This window comes from Peromyscus eremicus, chromosome 2 (assembly GCF_949786415.1).
Source record: "Peromyscus eremicus chromosome 2, PerEre_H2_v1, whole genome shotgun sequence".
NCBI classification, from domain to species: domain Eukaryota; kingdom Metazoa; phylum Chordata; class Mammalia; order Rodentia; family Cricetidae; genus Peromyscus; species Peromyscus eremicus.
In genome coordinates, this window is record NC_081417.1 from 124,837,620 (window position 1) to 124,854,291 (window position 16,672).

Here is a 16,672-nt window from a genome sequence, read left to right on the forward strand (position 1 = left end):
TATTACATTTAGTGTGTGTGTATGTGTGTGTGTGTGTGTGTGTGTGTGTGTGTGTGTGTGTGTGTGTGTGACTTGGTGAAAAGATGCCTTTACTTGCTGATCCATCTTACCAGCCCAAGGCTTCTCTTTTTACTTCCTGATAGCTAAGCTTAGAAGCTGGTTCTACTTCCTCCATTTACCACCCCACTCTTCATACCAAGGAAGGTGAGAACAGTTAGTTAAGAAACCTGGGATCACAGAGCACTCATGGCCCTCACTGGGTCACCCCACCCCCTTGCTCTAGCCCCGTTTAATGAGGGAGAAAGCAGAGCCTGGTAGTCCCTGATATCCTTTGATCTTATTGGCATGAAAATGGTACCTGCTCTCACAAAACTGTTATACTGTTCCTGACTTGGTAATCCCTCTACAGGTATTATTAATGGCAGATATCAATATTATTAGAGTGGACAGGAAGAAGGGCAAAAACCAATACCTAGGAAACAGGGTTGGCAGTTAGACCAGAAAAGCTTAGAGTAGCAAGGCAATCCCAGGGAAGAATGTCTTCTTTCTTTCCAAGTCATGCTCTTCATACATTTTCTTGCTTTTAGAATTAATTCACTCATTGACCAAACAAACGTTTGTGGCTGAAGGGCTCGAACATCAGAGGAGAAAGCATATTCTTATCCGTGGAAGACCCGGAAGGGTATTAAGCAAGGCCACTCTAAAATTCCAAAAGTGTACTTAAGAACCAAATGTTTGTCTGGTCCCTTTAGTATTTTCTCCATGAGCTCATGAATTCTTTCCACATCACCAATCCTCCATAAGACTTCAAATTGTTCACTTTGGGGGAAAATCAGGCTGCAGTTACAAGACTGATTTTCCTATTCCCTGTTAGGGACAGTCACTGTGTAAATAAAGCCCTGGAGCCACCTCAGAGGTAATACACAGTTCTCTTCCCCATCAATCCTAACGGCTATTCCATATTGTGTCCTCGCTCCAATATTGTCCATAAAAATGGCAGCCTGACCATAAATTACTGCTGTATTTCTGTATTTCAACTCAGTTTACACTTTCAAGAGTTACTTCATGAGGCAAATAAAAGGTTACAAATTTACATTGTAGGAATCTGTCCTGACATAGAACGCATTGCCATCATTTCCCTGGCCCAGTGCAGGTCCTTGTGTGTGTGTGTGTGTGTGTGTGTGTGTGTGTGTGTGTGTGTGTGTGTGTCAGGGTGTGCTTCACCCTGGCTTCAGGTTTGCCGGTGGAGGTGTGGCCTCACCGCTCAATTTATGCAAAGGAATCAAGAGGAAAGAACCGCAGAAGGTCACAAGAATATAATGTTCCTTTCACGGCTCTTTAAATGTCAGCGGTCCCAGGGACCACAGAGATATGTAAGAAACGTACCAACTGCAGCCATGTCTCAGGTGTACACGTCCAAGGCATATGCGTGGATCCTGTTAAATATTATCACAAATATTTAAAGGTATGCTCTCACCATGGTATAAGGACTTTTTGAAAAATTATATATAAAAGCTAACCCTTATGTAATAGAGCAAGCGTTCCCAAGAGCATGAGCAATAATGTTTACCAAGGGCGGTCACTGAATCGAACCATTAAAGAAATAGATTTAAATTATTCATGAGAACAAAAATAAAAGTCCTAACTCTTTTTGTAGGCATTTCCTTCTGAACCCTTCTGAAACTCTGACATACAGTGTGTTAGTCTCTCACGGGACAGCCTCACCTATTGCATCTCACCTGTCTTTCAAATGTCTGAAAAACAAATCCTCAGAGTTAGAGTGCTTCACATCAGGTGCTGTGCTCCTGAAGGCAGACATCATTTTAGGAATGAATCCTTACTTCTCTTCTTACTCCCCTAAAGATACTAAAATTGCCTACACAACAGCCCCGATTTCTTGTTTCTCCTCTTTTTTTTTTTTTTTTCTTCCCCAATCAGCTTTAATTTGCTCCAGTCCCTTCAGGTTAATCCTTTTTTTCTTTGTCTTCAAATGCAACACCTTCTCGGTGATGATTCAGTGCTGAAGGGAGCAGATGCTATTAATGGAGCTCAAAAGGAAGGCCTGAGATGGATGCTCTGATCCCTCCAGGTAAAGCAAGCCTGGGAACAGAGCTCTCCAACTAAACCCCAGCTGACACAACGACCACAATGGGCCAGAGGGGCCTGGCTGAAGACTGCACTCTGGTCTCCTCACACTATTCATACCAAGTGTGTGCAGAGTCTGCTGAAAGGTAACTAGAAAACTCTAGGAAAAAAATTTAATTCCAACCAGGGAAAACACTCTGACAGCTTAATAATACCTTTGAGCAGATGCACAAATAACCCGAAAGACCTATTTACTTTAGGAAGTTAGGGGGCAATAAATTCTCAGCATATCCTTGGAACAAGTGTATTCAGTTAGCACACATTTCCTGAACAGCACCACAGGCCAAGACTTGTTCTAGAAGCTGGAGAAACAAACAAAAACCTAATCTGGTCACTGCCTATCCAGGGTTCAAGCAGAAAAGACCGGAGGTAGGCAAGTAATTACTTATAATCAGCTGTACACATCCCTTTAAGTATTCCTTCCCGGAGATTCTCTGCTGACTCCTCTCCTGACCCAAAGCGCCAATGTTGACTACATGCAGCCAGTTCTACGGTGTTGTGATACACAGTTGCTGGCCCTGGTCCTGGTGGAAGTGCCTTGTCCTAAGCAAAACACTGTCTATAATGAGGGGGAGGCTCAAAGTGTCCCTCCTTAGGAACGGCATCTTCTATGCTGGAGATGAGCAGCACACAAGGCAAATGTGCTCTCAGCAGAGGTGAGCAGGGCTTTAAAAAACCAGATCCCAAACCCAGCCATTGGTGGGAAGAAAAAGAAGCATTAACACTCAAAGTAGAAGGCCAGCGTGGAAAGGAACAGCCATTAAACTTTCATTTCTTTCAGGCATTATTTTTAAATTCACAGAAATCCAAGGTTTAGTCTTCTTTCCCAGACACGCCACATGTTTTGTTTTGTTTTTCTCTCCTAAATAAGCTCAGATTTCCTTTACATCTTATAGATTTCTCTAGAGCTTTGCTCTGGGCCTAAGATGATTTCTTGGTGTGTCCATCTTGGTGGTGCCTGTAAGCTTGTGGGTATTTGATTTTAAGACTTTGAGCTTTTAAGAGATGAGGGGCAGCGTGATGGTCAAGTCAGGAAGACGAAGAAGCTTCTTTGGCCCTCCCTCCCCCCCACAAGCCAGCCCTTTTTTTCCAAAATGGCCAGGAAACAAAGGCAATCTCAAACTGGAAAACTAGGAAGAATGTTTTCTTTAAGCCTCTAATAGGCTTCCTTTGTTAAAGGCATATTTTAAAAAGACCAATATTTTCATTTTAATATAAATACAGTTTGGTGGACAAGCTCAAGTTTCCTATAAAAAACATTAGATCACACACACATACACACACATACACATCAAATTATATATATATCAAATTAGTGGTCTCTTCAGCCTCCTCAGAGCATGTGGTACCATGCTCACTTGCCTCTTTTCCTTCCCTTCTCTCCCCTCCTTTTCCCTCCCCTCCCCTTCCTTCTTCTTGGGGAAGAACACTATTAGAGTTTTCTTGGCTTGAAAGAACTGGGTTGGACACACACACACACACACACACACACACACACATATGATCTAATATATATATTCCACTGGAAACAAATTCCCTTCCTTTCCCTTTTATTCCATTCACTAAGCCTCTCAGAATCCTGATATTTAATGTAGATGAAATAATCCAAATGCATAATGATAAGCTATGGGTACCTGTTGGGATGAGGAGCAGTCGTGATAGTAAATATGTTATTTTCGTCTTTCACACAAAGAGTAGTTAATGAATCATTTGAAAAACTGCCCACAGACTGATTAAGTTGGATTTATCTTCTGAATAAATTCATAAGCAATAGCCAATGGCAAAATTCATGTAAACATAGTATTGTATATTTATAAAACACCTAGCTAGTGGCTCAGAGTGTTAGCAAAATCACTGAGATTTAGCTGTAAAGAGCAAGCATATTTGTGAATTTAAATTTTATGTTTATAATTAAACAATTCAGAAATCAATGTAGAAATATATTTTATTTTAAAAAATGAGTACTATTGTCTTAACATAGACTGTGAGTGTGAGAATGAGGAGGAATGAAGGGCATTAGAGGGAGTCTCCAGAAAAATCTTAGTGGAGAATCTTCTCTTTTACAAGGGAAACGGTATACCACCAAAAGCTCTTCCAGTTGTACTATTCCAATGACAGAGGTTACTTACAGCTAGAGCTAGAGCTAGAGCTACGCAGTGAAAGGAAAGGGTCCTCAGTATCTCCATGTACATGTGCACGGTCACAGAAAACTATACCCACAGTGAAGTCACACAGGCTGTCTGTCTGCATGCTCATTAGTGAAAAGAGAAAATTTATTGGAACCTTATTCACTACCCCGCCCCCATCTCATAATTGTAGCCCAGGCTGGCCTCAAATTGGTGATCTCTTCAGCCTCTTCAGTGCTGAGATTATATACGTGGTGTCATGTGGTATATGCTACCATGCTCACTTGGTCTTCCCCTTCCTTCCTTCCCTTCCCCTCCTCTTCCCTTCCCTCTCCCCCCTTCTTCTTGGGGAAGAACATTAGAGGTTTTGGCTTGACAGAACTGGGTTGGACACCATCCCCTGCACATTCTCTGGGAAGGTATAGCAAGAGTAATGAAATCAGATCCAATGAAATCAGCACAGGTGGGCTTGCAGCCCTGGGCTGGAGGAAGTGTGGCTTTGAATTATTTGCATGTAACATGTTCATCTAGTAAAGAGAAGCTCTAGGGTTGCCACAGTCAAGCCTTGAGTGCAATGAAATGGTCTTCCTCATCTTCAGCGCAATCAAAGTTGCCACAACCTTTTTGTATGTTATGTTTCTATTTTTGGAGGTCTAAAGTGTACATCATGAGGTGTACAAAACAAAATAACAAACCAAGAGCCTGACAAGGGAGGTGGCTGTTGGTTAAATAACTTACTGTATAGTTTTAGAAACAGCATTCTGAAATTGTTAAGATTATGTTTATAGTGGGTTTTTGTAACATGAGAAAATATGTATGATCTGTGGAGGAAAAGAAGAGAAAAAGAAAGACATTATCTCGATTATATAAACATGCCTAGAACAGGAGAGAAGTAAAAACGCAATCAGAAAGCACTAGGATTACAGGTGATGGTTGTATTACCTGTATCTTTATTTCCCCACATTTGCCTTGCTTTTATAAGAATATAGCGCTTTTGTATCTGAAAAGAAGTCTTTTTTTTTTTTTCAACAAAGAGAAAAAAAATACAAGTCCTTCAAACCATTTTGGAGCCACAGAACTAAGAGAGGCTCTTCCTCCTCCCCAGAGCCGTGAGGCAGGAGCTCTGGTCTGCCACACCCTGTTCCTACATCAGAGGTCATGGCATTTCTTGATTCAGTCTGTGGTCCATCCAGTCTCTCCTCTACCTAAATCAGCATGAATTAGCAAGGTTACAGCCTCACATCAGCCTCATCACCCGGCAGCAACCTTCATGAGGACAGCACAGAAAGAAGATGATTTATAAGAAAACCGCTCCCTGGATCAGGGAGCGGAAAGCACTGATCCGTTCTAAAAGCTCCGGCTGACAAACTCTGATATTATGAACATTCTGCACTTGGACAAAAGCTCCCACTTTTCTTAATTACATGGTTTGAGCAGGAGCCTGCTTTCAGGATCTGCCCAATCATACAACAGCCATTTATTTTCCCAACTGCAGCTGCCAAAATTTCCCTGATCTCTGTTCTGTGATCCATCTTCAAGGACATCTTGTGAATGCATGACACTGTCGAGCTGCATTCTATACCAGGCTTTTAAAGCCCCACTCCTCCATATGGAGATTCCCGCAATGCATTATTTTTTTTAAAAAATTCACAGACAAGAATCAAAAAGGGAAAAAGTCATTAGGTATCAAAATATTTCTTTTTACTTTGAGGTAAATTCTTTATTCTGAGGAGCTGCTAATATTCTCAGTCCTCAGTGTGATGGGCTCTCTTTGGTTTGAAGACACCAAACAGAGTCATTTTGGGGATCTTAAAAAAATATATTATTAGGAAAATGAGTGCTAAACCTTCAATTCTTAGAGTATGAAGAGCACAGTACCTCACTGAGAACTTTTGTGCACGCCTGTAATCCCAGCACCCAGGAGGGTGAGGGAGAAGGATTGCTATGAGCTTGAGGCTACACAGTGAGAACTTGTCTCAAAACCCAAGTGAATACACAAATAAATGAAACACGAACATTACTTTGGAATTTACCTCCAGAATTTTTATCCTCTTTGCCTAATTTCCTTGTTGTCCTATTTTAAAATATCTACCAATGTATTTTATGATTTGCCTCATAAAAAGGAACTTTAGATAGAAGAGAATAAACTTAATATTTCCTCTTCACAACCTTTTTCTCTTTTCAAAACATGTTTTTGAAAGAGCACTAGTTGGAATTTAAAAAATTCACAAATTGTAAGACTTTTAAGAACACAAAATCTCAAAGCATTATCATTCACAAGATCTTATTTTAGGACTAATTTACTATGCCTCTAGAGAAAGCTGGACATGATACACTCTTGAAATTGGCACTGAAAAGAGTTGAGTTCTTTGAATATAGCACCTCATCCTTTGAAATCACAGCTACAAAGTAAATCTGATAAACTCTCCCAACTCTGGACATAGTCTTTGTGTCCCAGAATAAAAACAAAACAAAACAAAACAACAACAACAACAGCAACAACAACAAAAGCAGTGGCTAACAAAACATGTGGACTCACCTGTCAGATTTTACAGGTGCTTTTGAAATCGAGTTTTATGCCACACCTGAACGCTTATGCTCCAGCATGCTGTTTAAATATCCCTTCCCCACGATAGAAGTTAGCTCTTAAAAGCAGGACAAACAAAAACAGTCCACAGAACAGAAGCCAAGCCAAGTGCTGTCACACGTACAAGTTTGTTCCATAGGCCAGAGACAATTCCATTAAAAGCCAGGCATATGAAGGGGTAGAAAAAGAGTTCTTACAAGGACGTAAATAAATAAGCAAATGAAACATTAGTGTACAAAGTCACAGATGTAGTGGAGAAATCCATATAAAGCCTCACAAAGTCCTTACCCAGAATAAGGATAATTCTTAATAAATGGAGATCCTGTTGTAATGCTGATTCAGGAAAGTGTTTAGTAAAGCAGTTACCACGGACTCCTTCCAATGACAGCAGCAGTGAGTATGTAATAAGTGGTGAACCGGTGATGGGTGTCTTCATGCACATGACTTCACTCCAATCTTACACGAAGTTGCAAAGTGGCTATTGACGTTTTCTCCATTTACAGATACAGAAGTATGGTTACATGATAGAAAAATGAAACCCCAGCTAATGTCCACTGTCATTGCGGCTCACTGCTGTGCTCTCTGTCACTGAGACTTGGACCCAACTCTGAAATATTCTGCTCCCTTTCCTATATTCCTAAGGAAAGTTCCCAACAGCATAAAATATAACTCAATAGTGTTACAAAAACCAAATATTCTATATGATTAGGAGAATCTAGCCAGCATACTTGCTGTCTAGACTATTAGTTGGGAAATACTGCCAAATAAATAGATCTAACAGGGAGGATATTAATCAAAATTCTTCATGGTATAATGTAAAAAAACCCAGAAAGCAAACAAACAAACAAACAAAACCACAGGAGTTGATCTGACCTGGGTCCGAAAACCAATGCCAGCCTTGACCTTGTTTTATCCCTTAAGACTCTCTGAAGTGTAATGTAAATTCACTCCTCTGAAAGATGTGAACAAGTTAATCTGCCCTGTGAAGATTAAAAATGACAAGCTGAAGATATGTGGTTCAGAGTCTGGCACACAGAAAGCCCTCAATACTCATTTACTCCCCTTGTCCAAATCATAGCATACCAAAAAAGTGCCCCTACAAAACATCCTGTGGGTGACAAAGGTCACTAATCTGAATGCTGGTAAGATTTGTCTACGGTATTTAATATTGGAAACAGAAAAGACCATTTTAGACCTTACAGCCTATCACTTAAGCTGGTATCTATTTCCTTCATCCTCACACTGCTTTACAAACATTAGCTAAGTTCTCATGATAACACTAGGCAGGAAGACACATAGCAAAGGCGGGAGGTTAAAAGAATCCCACAAAATGAATAATGAAAGTACGTTTTGATATTTACCAACATAATTTCTGGCATTTTTTTGCCCTTTCAAAAAAGCCTCTGCAGTGAATAAACTTAGGTATTTTAAATACAAATAAACCCAGTCATTACTGTTTCTGTTTTCCCTACAGACAGGCTCAGATATTCATGGGAAGTTTCAGAATACTACCACAGTGAGAACAGAAGGTCTCTCTAGTTCCTGCTCAGGGTGGATGATCAGGTGTCATTCTTGTCTTACCCTCCACATACACTGCTCTTTCCCTTGTAAACCCTGAGGGGGCAGCCACTCTGACAGAGCATGTGGAAAGTGGATCTTTCAGGGGGCAGTCAGAAAAGTGTAGTGGGGAAACCAGAAAACATAGCTAGTGCTAGTCACCTGGAAGAAATGGATTCGACTCCAACAGAACCTCTGTTTACAAAAGAATTTACCAAGTCACACTGATGGTCATTACTACATTGAATCTGCACGCAGATCTTTAGCCTGGTTATAGCCTCTCTTGCTGAGAGTAAGTGGAAAGCAAAGCCACTTGTCCCTGTTCAGATGGTTCAGAACTGGGGTCTGATGTCCCATTACTGACTTCATTTTCTTCCTTTATCCACTACATGTCCTGTATACCCTGGAAAGCACATTCCAGGTGACAACCTTCTGTAGCCTTTTGGCAGCTGGCTATGAGAAACTGGAGCTCATTGTATTTGCTCCATACTGCTCTGTTCAAGCACTCCTCTTGGCCTGAGAAGATCTACTCTCTCTGCTATCATGATTGATAAATCATCCCCCATGCTCTCTTCACAGCTCACACCTTTATCCCTCATACACACTCTGTTCTGGACATTTACCACATTCCTGTCTTCCTTTACAACTGGACTGTGAGCTCCTTGGTGGTGGCTGACGTGTTTGACTTATTTGTAACCTCACAGACTAGTGAAGATCTGGTGCAGATTCTAGGCTCTGTCGGCAGCCTATCTGGATGGATGGATGCCTTGTTAGGGCTTCATCTGCTTCCCCCAGCCAAAGCTGCTGTCCTTGCTGGTCTCCACCACTCTGCTCTGCAGTAAACCTCTGTCTTATCTGTCCTCTTTAGGATCAATTTAAAGATAGGAGCACTTCATCCTTTTAAATCTATAGAGCCCTTATCATTATTGTGCTGCTCAACTGCTTTCAAATGGACCTAAAAGACTGCATTTTTAAGTCCATGGGCCTTTTGCTCTCTTGGTAAGGCCATGCAACAGCTTTGTTTATTCATCTCTGCATTCTTTCCACCTCTGGTCCCCTCTGTCTCAGTTCCCAACTCACAGTTTAGGGGATTCATTTTCATTATGAGTCTGAATCTGGCTGCAGTCTTTAGTACCTTCTGGAAGTAAAAAGCCCATGGAACAGTTCCACTCACCAGAGGGATTGTTTTTGCTGTTTTTTTTTTTTTTTTTTTTTAATTTTCTCAAGGTATTAATAGCCTATGTTGCCCTGGAACTCTTCATCCTTCTTTCCTAGTCTCCCCAAAGGCTGAACTTGTAGTCATGTTTCAACATACCTGCCTTGAGAGTTTCTATAAGTCAAGCAAGTCAAAGAAAATGCCAATGGGGGCTCTTACCATTTCCCTGCACATCCATTAGATCTGAGCATGCCTAGATGTTATTTATTTTAAGTAAATGAATAAATAAATAATTGTACAAGCACTCTACATCTGTTCAGTTAAAACATATTCACATATTTATGAATTATTTATTACATAGCACAATGGTTAACATGGGCATTAGAGTTGTACTTCTCAGGGTCAAATTCTTGACTGCTGTATGTACTTGGACAAGTCAATTACCCATTCTACCTCAGTTATCTCAAGAGCAATATGGAACATATTGATAAGATAATGCTGAAATAGTTTATATGAATATGGCAAAGATGAAGTGAGTTATTGTTGGATAACTGAGCTCCACACTACTTGATCACTGGCTGCCCCCTAGAGTTCATTCTAGAGGTTAATAGACAAGTCAAATAGATAAGAGTTTCAAAATGCCTCGAAACAAGTGTCACTATCTGAATATCTTCTGCAATGAGTTCCTTCCATGCCTCCACACAAGTGTCCACCAAATACCAATCTAACCAGCTATGTCATTTTGCAAAATTCCCTGGAGCCTGCTCGGACCCACGCAGCCTCAGGTATCTCCTGTCCCCCCTGAACCCTGGTTCTCACCACTCCATAGGTCCAAAATATTTCAGGGACTCAGCTTACTTGTTTAACCTGCCTGTTCCTAGACTGACTGGTCCTCCTTGTAAGTAGAGCATGGATTTTGGACAACCTCTTGTCCTCTGCATATAATACAGAATCCAACTACCACCCATGGAATGGAAAAATAATCAGGGGCCTGTTCAGGAGGGGGCCCAGATGGATATAGGAGAAGACCTTTCCCCCCAGTACCAGCTTCCTGGGCATGCTGAGGAACACATGGTTCTATAAAGTCTTTTTCTCAAGTCTTTTCTTCATTCTTCCTGCTCTGTTTATTTTGGATGAACACAGGTATCAAGATCAAAATAAATGTGAACTGGTGGCCAACGGGGCGAAGTAAATTCCAGGAGAATCACAATACTAATATGCCAGTAGCCACAAGAGGGAAAAATATTTAGGACTTTATCTAGGACTCTACGTGAAAAGTATGCTGGCAAATGCTCAGGTCATTATTCTTTTCTTTTGTTTGATGGGGAGCTTTGTTCTTAAGGTAATTTTAAGTCTACATGTTGCTAAATGAAAACACAGAGCTGTAGGATGAGAATAAATTGCACCATCTCCCCCTCAAAGAACCTAATGCAATTTTATGAGATAACATACACAATGGTGAGGAGATTTAAAAGTCAGCAACATTTATGTCTGTATTTTAAAATGGAAGTTCTCTAGTTGTTCACACTGAAGCATCAAATAGATTTATCTATAGTTCTAATAATGAGTCTTCCATGAGTACTCCTGACCTATGAAAGTAAATCAAACCATCCCTTCTACATAGATTCCCCTCCCATTCAAAAGGAAATACTTAATTTACTACAAGAAAGAACTGAACTCCAAACTCTTACAACGTTTCAGAGTCCGAAGCCCTTTTATCACACATTTTTCTCACACAGCCTCAGGCTTCTAAGGGCTTGTGACCCAGGGAAGATGGAGACAACACAGCTTTGTAGTGGAGACTGGTGGTTTCAATCTCTATCACACTGATTTGAAGCAAATCCAATCTTATTTTCCTTTGGCATCCACAATCCTTTCTGAGATGATACAGTCCTGGTTTTGAGATTATCTACTCTGTTCTTTGAAAGCCGTGGGCTGGAATGTCGCTCTCATATTTCAGTTTAAATCTCTCCCTGTGAGTCCTGAAGTAATGACCAATACCTAAAATGTACACCCAAGGGATACTGAACTGGTTTTGAAAATCCTCCTTTATTAACTGCTTACTATACACCAGACTCTGAATCAGGGTTTATACAAATGCTAATTTAATTAGTCATCTAAACAAACCTCTGGTGTAAGTATCATGTCTCGTTTTACAGACATAAGGAAATCAAGGCTCAGACAAGTTCGTGACTTTGACAAGACCACAGCACACCAAGTAGGTGAGGAATGAAAGCCTTCTTTCTAGGACTCCCAAGGGGATGCTCTTCCTCACTAGACTACTGCTCTTAAACAGTGTCAGGGACTGCCACACCCTCTAGGCTCAGCCTATCACAGGGAAATGTGGAGATATCATAGGCTTCCTTGACAAGATATCCTGGCTGAGGCTGTCCTTAGCTGGATGACTGGCAAAAGCCCTGTGACTTTCTTGGGACATATATTCCACTCCATTGCCAAGTACAGAACAATAAAAAGAGCCTATTCCTCATTGGCTGGGACTCCTGGCCTATGTATGAGTTCTCTATGTCATGTTTCCCTAAGACCCAGACACCTTAACCTAGTTGTTTGGCTTTCTTTTACAGTCTAGAGGTGGCGTCTTGCCCCTAATACAGCTACCTCTTCCTACCCCAACTAGAAACTGGACATATGAAGCTCCGTCTTTCAGAACAGGACATTGATAACTCAAGCTTGCCAGGTAGGATCAAGACATTGGCTGAACTATGGTAGCCTCAGTGTGTGTCAACAACCTATTTTGTACACCATTATCTCCTATAATAAAAATAGCATTTCTTTATGTGAAATTATAAAATATTACATGATACATAGTAACAGATACTAATATAGACCTATTTTCTTATTTCATGTTTGCCTTTCCCTCTAAAACAAAAGTTCCATAAGAACCGAGACTTATTTTAGTCACTGCTTAGTCACCCCCAGCACCAAGAACAGTGTCTGGTATGTAGCAGGCCCTAAGCAAGTATTTGAAGAACAGGATACAAATTAACCTGTATGATAATAATAATAATGATAGTGACCATTGCCACTTTGCATGCCAAGCACTCTTTCAAGTTCTTAACACATGCTGGTATACCAAATCCTCTTAACAAGTCTAGTTTACAGATAAATGATTCAGTCACAGATGTGGAAGTAACTTGTCTAAGGCTTTAATGGATAAAGTCAAGGTTTGAACTCATGCATTCTAGATCAACAGTCCCTAATAATAACCACGAGGCTAAATTCCTGTATTCCTTCCTACCTTTGAAAGAATGAGCAATACAAAATGGGAAAGAGCATGTGGGTTTTGGAATTAGACACAGATGAGACTGTGAATTCTAAGTCTGACATTTCCTAGCCTTGTGACCTTCTACAACTTACTTAAGCTACATGGTGCTCTTTCTTCTAAGTGGAAATAAAAATACCTGCTTCCCAGAGTTGTTATGAGATTGAAACAGCAACCTTAGTAGAGTTCTTTTTTCAAAATCCAACACACACACTACAGAGGGTCGTGATTATTGTGATTTATCACTGGTAGCTGCGTGGTGCAGATAACAGGTGACATGAAGTAGTCTAGAAGAAAGGAGAATTACTGAGGAATTATAGGTGAGTCACGGCAATCAGGAGAAGTTTCTCAAAAGTTACAGAACTGTGCTTGGTGAGCAATAGCAGTGTCACAACTAAACTTCAGATACGGGGCTTTGAGAATAAACAGGAAAGTCAATAATCGACTCTGCGGTGTGGAAGAACAAGGATGGGACGCCACTGACAGTACTGGCAGAAGCAACTCCTGCTCATAGTGAGTGAGATGGAGACCTTTAAAACTAGGTAAAAGGGTAGAAGGATGCCAAAGACCTAAAGATTGGTCTGCACAGCTAAGGAACAGTGGAGTGCACTTTCACAGTGGAGTAGAAGCAGAAGGCAGAGAGAGAGAGAGCTGCATGATGGGAACTGAACAGGAGATCACTGCCAGGCCACAGAGTCTTCCAGGCCTCGAGAAGGCAGAAGGACTTGCTCCTGAGCCACAGGACATGAAGTAACTATCACAGAGACTGTCTCAGTTGTGTGTCTATAGCAAATAAATGGTTTCTCCATGACATATAAACAAAACAGCACTCAGAAAGAGAAAACTCTATTTTATTATTGTTGTTGTTGTTGTTATTTTGTTTCAGGCTCACAGCAGAATCTTCTTTGGAGCTCTACTTTTGTCCTGAATAGATCAGAGGCATTTTTAGCGCTGGCATGTCACTACCTCACTATGCTGGTCCCCTTTTGTGCTCCAAAGCCATTTTAAATTCAGTTCTGCTCAGCAAATGTTACTCTCTCTTCCCCAGCACAGTACCCTGAACAACTTGGTAAATATTTGCTGAATTTGGCTGAATCTATTCAGTAGCTATGGTATAAGGAGCAATGTGCCAACAGACAAGGCTAAGACCCAAAGGCAAAGGGGACAAAAGGGAAGGATATTGCAACACTGTTGCCTCAATAAGCTTGAAATGCAAATAAAATGCAAATGAGTCATGTACAGGAAAGTAATACACACACCCCAAGGAAAACCACAGGGTGCTGCATTCTCTTAACAGCGGCCTTTCAGGTGATGAGAGTCTGAATCCCACCTTTTTAGTGCCACTACCTGACACACAGCTCCTTGCAGACAGAGGACTATGTGCTCTTTACTACTAATTCTTCAGAGATCACCGAATAGTAAGTTTTCATAAATACTTATCAAATGGATTTATTTAACCTCCACAGCCTGAGAGATACAAGTGAGTTTGCAAATATGTAAACTGAGGCTCAGAAGTAATGTGACTTGTGGCTATATTTTAGGAAGTGACACAGTAAAACTAGCAACATAGCCATGTTTATTACTATTATTATTTTAAATTCTAAGAAAGCCCACCCCCGACTTGTTGTTCTCTAAATGCCTCCACCAAAGGATTTTTTTTTTTTCATATTATGAGGAAAACGTCCTCCCTGGCTGGATAGAACTTGAACCTTACAATTTGAGTTTTTAAGCTCTTATTGACAATTTTCTACTGTCAGTTTTAGGAACTCAAAAATTCTGGCCTTAGGGCAGATGAATATGCCCACATTGCAGATAAGGGCGTCTATGCAGTGAGGCACAGTCATAAAATTTGTAGTGATTCTTTGGCTTAAAGGTTCTCTAATATTCTCTTCCCAATTTCTAGGCCAGAATTAACCCAACTACAATTCAATCCAATCAATTTTTATTGGATGTCTATTGTGTTTCAGGTACTTTGTTCTCAGCACTTCCAAAATAGAACACACGGTACGAAACTTTCTCTACCTATACTATCTCCTGTTACAATTAAATCAGAAGCCCAAATGGCAGCTAATAAATCCTCAACAGCAGAGACACACTGTGCCAGCTGTCTTTATAGAATTCACATACAGTAGGCATTTAAATACAATTTTATGGAACTGAACAACAGTTTACTGGTTTACCAATACTGGTTTCCTGTCTGTAGCTCAGTGGATCTTATTAAGACATAAAGTTGTATTAATTCTACTTTGTATACCGAGAAATTTAAACTCAGAAAAGTTAGGTGATTTGGGCTAAACAGAATCCTGTAAGCTAACAACAGATCTAAGACTCACTAGTCTTCTAACTATAGTTAAGTTCTTTAAGAAAAAAACACACATCAAAATTAGATTATGACAACTTGAATAAACTTTATGAACACTTATCGAGTGCCTACTACACACCAGATATTGAAATAAGAGAATATTTAGCATGATCTTTGGTCTCTAAGCTGAAAAGATAACCAACAGAGACCTAACTCAGAGAAGTGAATTAACTTGGTGCACAACTAGAAAGAGTTTTAAGTGGCTACTTTTTTATGTAGCAAAGAATAAATTTGCTTCCCACCCACTGCCATCCTCTCTCTGGCCATTTCTGCCACAAAATCACCGTTACCTCTTGGTGCAAATAGCAGCATACATGCCTTTAAATGGCTCATTTCTTTACAACATAAAATAGATTCAATATTCTTACTCCTGTTGCTTCCTGAAAGCATATTTAGGGAGTCTTGACTTCTGAATTATGGTAGCTAAGTAAAGACATCTTGGCCCCGCAAAAATGACCAGGAAATAGCAGATTCTAACCTAAGTCACCAATACAAAGTTAAAATCACATCACAATGCTCAAATCTTCCTAACCGGTAGCTTTTACCTCTCAGTATCTTTTGTTGCATTCACTCAAGTATCTCTTACTCAAGCAAGTCCGTAAGTTCCTACCTCCATGCTTTTACACATACTATTCTGTTCATGTGGAATCTCCTCCAATTTGTCTGTCTATCTGGGTTTTCTGGAATTCAGTTCAAGAAGCCTCATCTCCTTTCCCTGCAATGAACTGATGTTTCCTTCTTGTGTGCAGTGGAACTCCTCTGTCCAGACATGGTCTACATTCAGCCTTTCACCATTTTACCCACCATACTGGTGTGTATATTAGGTGACGAAACATTCTAAGAGGATCTACAACATGGTTTTACATACAGTAGATATGCAATATATGTTTGCTGATTCTACAATTAAAATTTCAGTCTAGAAAAGGAATTACCTTTCTTTGTTTTCCCCAAGAAATGTAATTTTTTTGGGAAGCAGACATGTTCCCAGACACTTAGGAGTGATGACTTTTGATATTGTTTAATTTATAAACTGAGGTAGTATGTAAGCTTTATTTTCTATAAAAAGGGGCTGACAGTATCTGCCTGTACTACATTTAAAGAGACAAAACTGACAGCATAGGACAAAAATTAAACAACGCCAAGCGACCATGAGTGATGATCTCCAACGGGCACAAGCATGTTCTAAGCAGAACTGCATAAAAAACAGCTGGAATTCTAGAACGCAAGCTTCCTTCTCTGTCCTTGGAATGTAGACGTAACTTGGTAGCTGAAAAACCGCTAAGATTATCCCAACTGCAAGCCTGTGTCTCCAAAATTCATTAAGAGGAGACCTATTTAAAAGTTCCTTCCGAAGAGTCTGGTTGTATACTCCTGTGATTCCAGCCTTGGGGGAGCCTGAGGCAGGAGGATTGTGGGCTTGGGGTCAGCCTGGGTTAGTTACATAGAGAGACCTTGCCCT

At 40.4% G+C, this 16,672-nt stretch overlaps 1 protein-coding gene across 2 annotated transcripts in view; it reads right to left on the reverse strand.

Annotated features, from left to right (window-relative positions):
* Elavl4 (ELAV like RNA binding protein 4) overlaps positions 1 to 16,672 on the reverse strand; it is an 83,555-nt gene that overhangs the window by 52,765 nt on the left and 14,118 nt on the right. The window contains exon 1 of one of the 2 annotated variants that reach the window (XM_059256038.1): positions 167 to 175. The exons of the other annotated variant lie outside the window; for it this stretch is intronic. Within the exon in view, the coding sequence (XP_059112021.1) occupies positions 167 to 175 (9 nt within the window). Of the gene's footprint in view, positions 1 to 166; positions 176 to 16,672 lie in introns of those variants that run through there. 2 annotated transcript variants of the gene reach the window in all.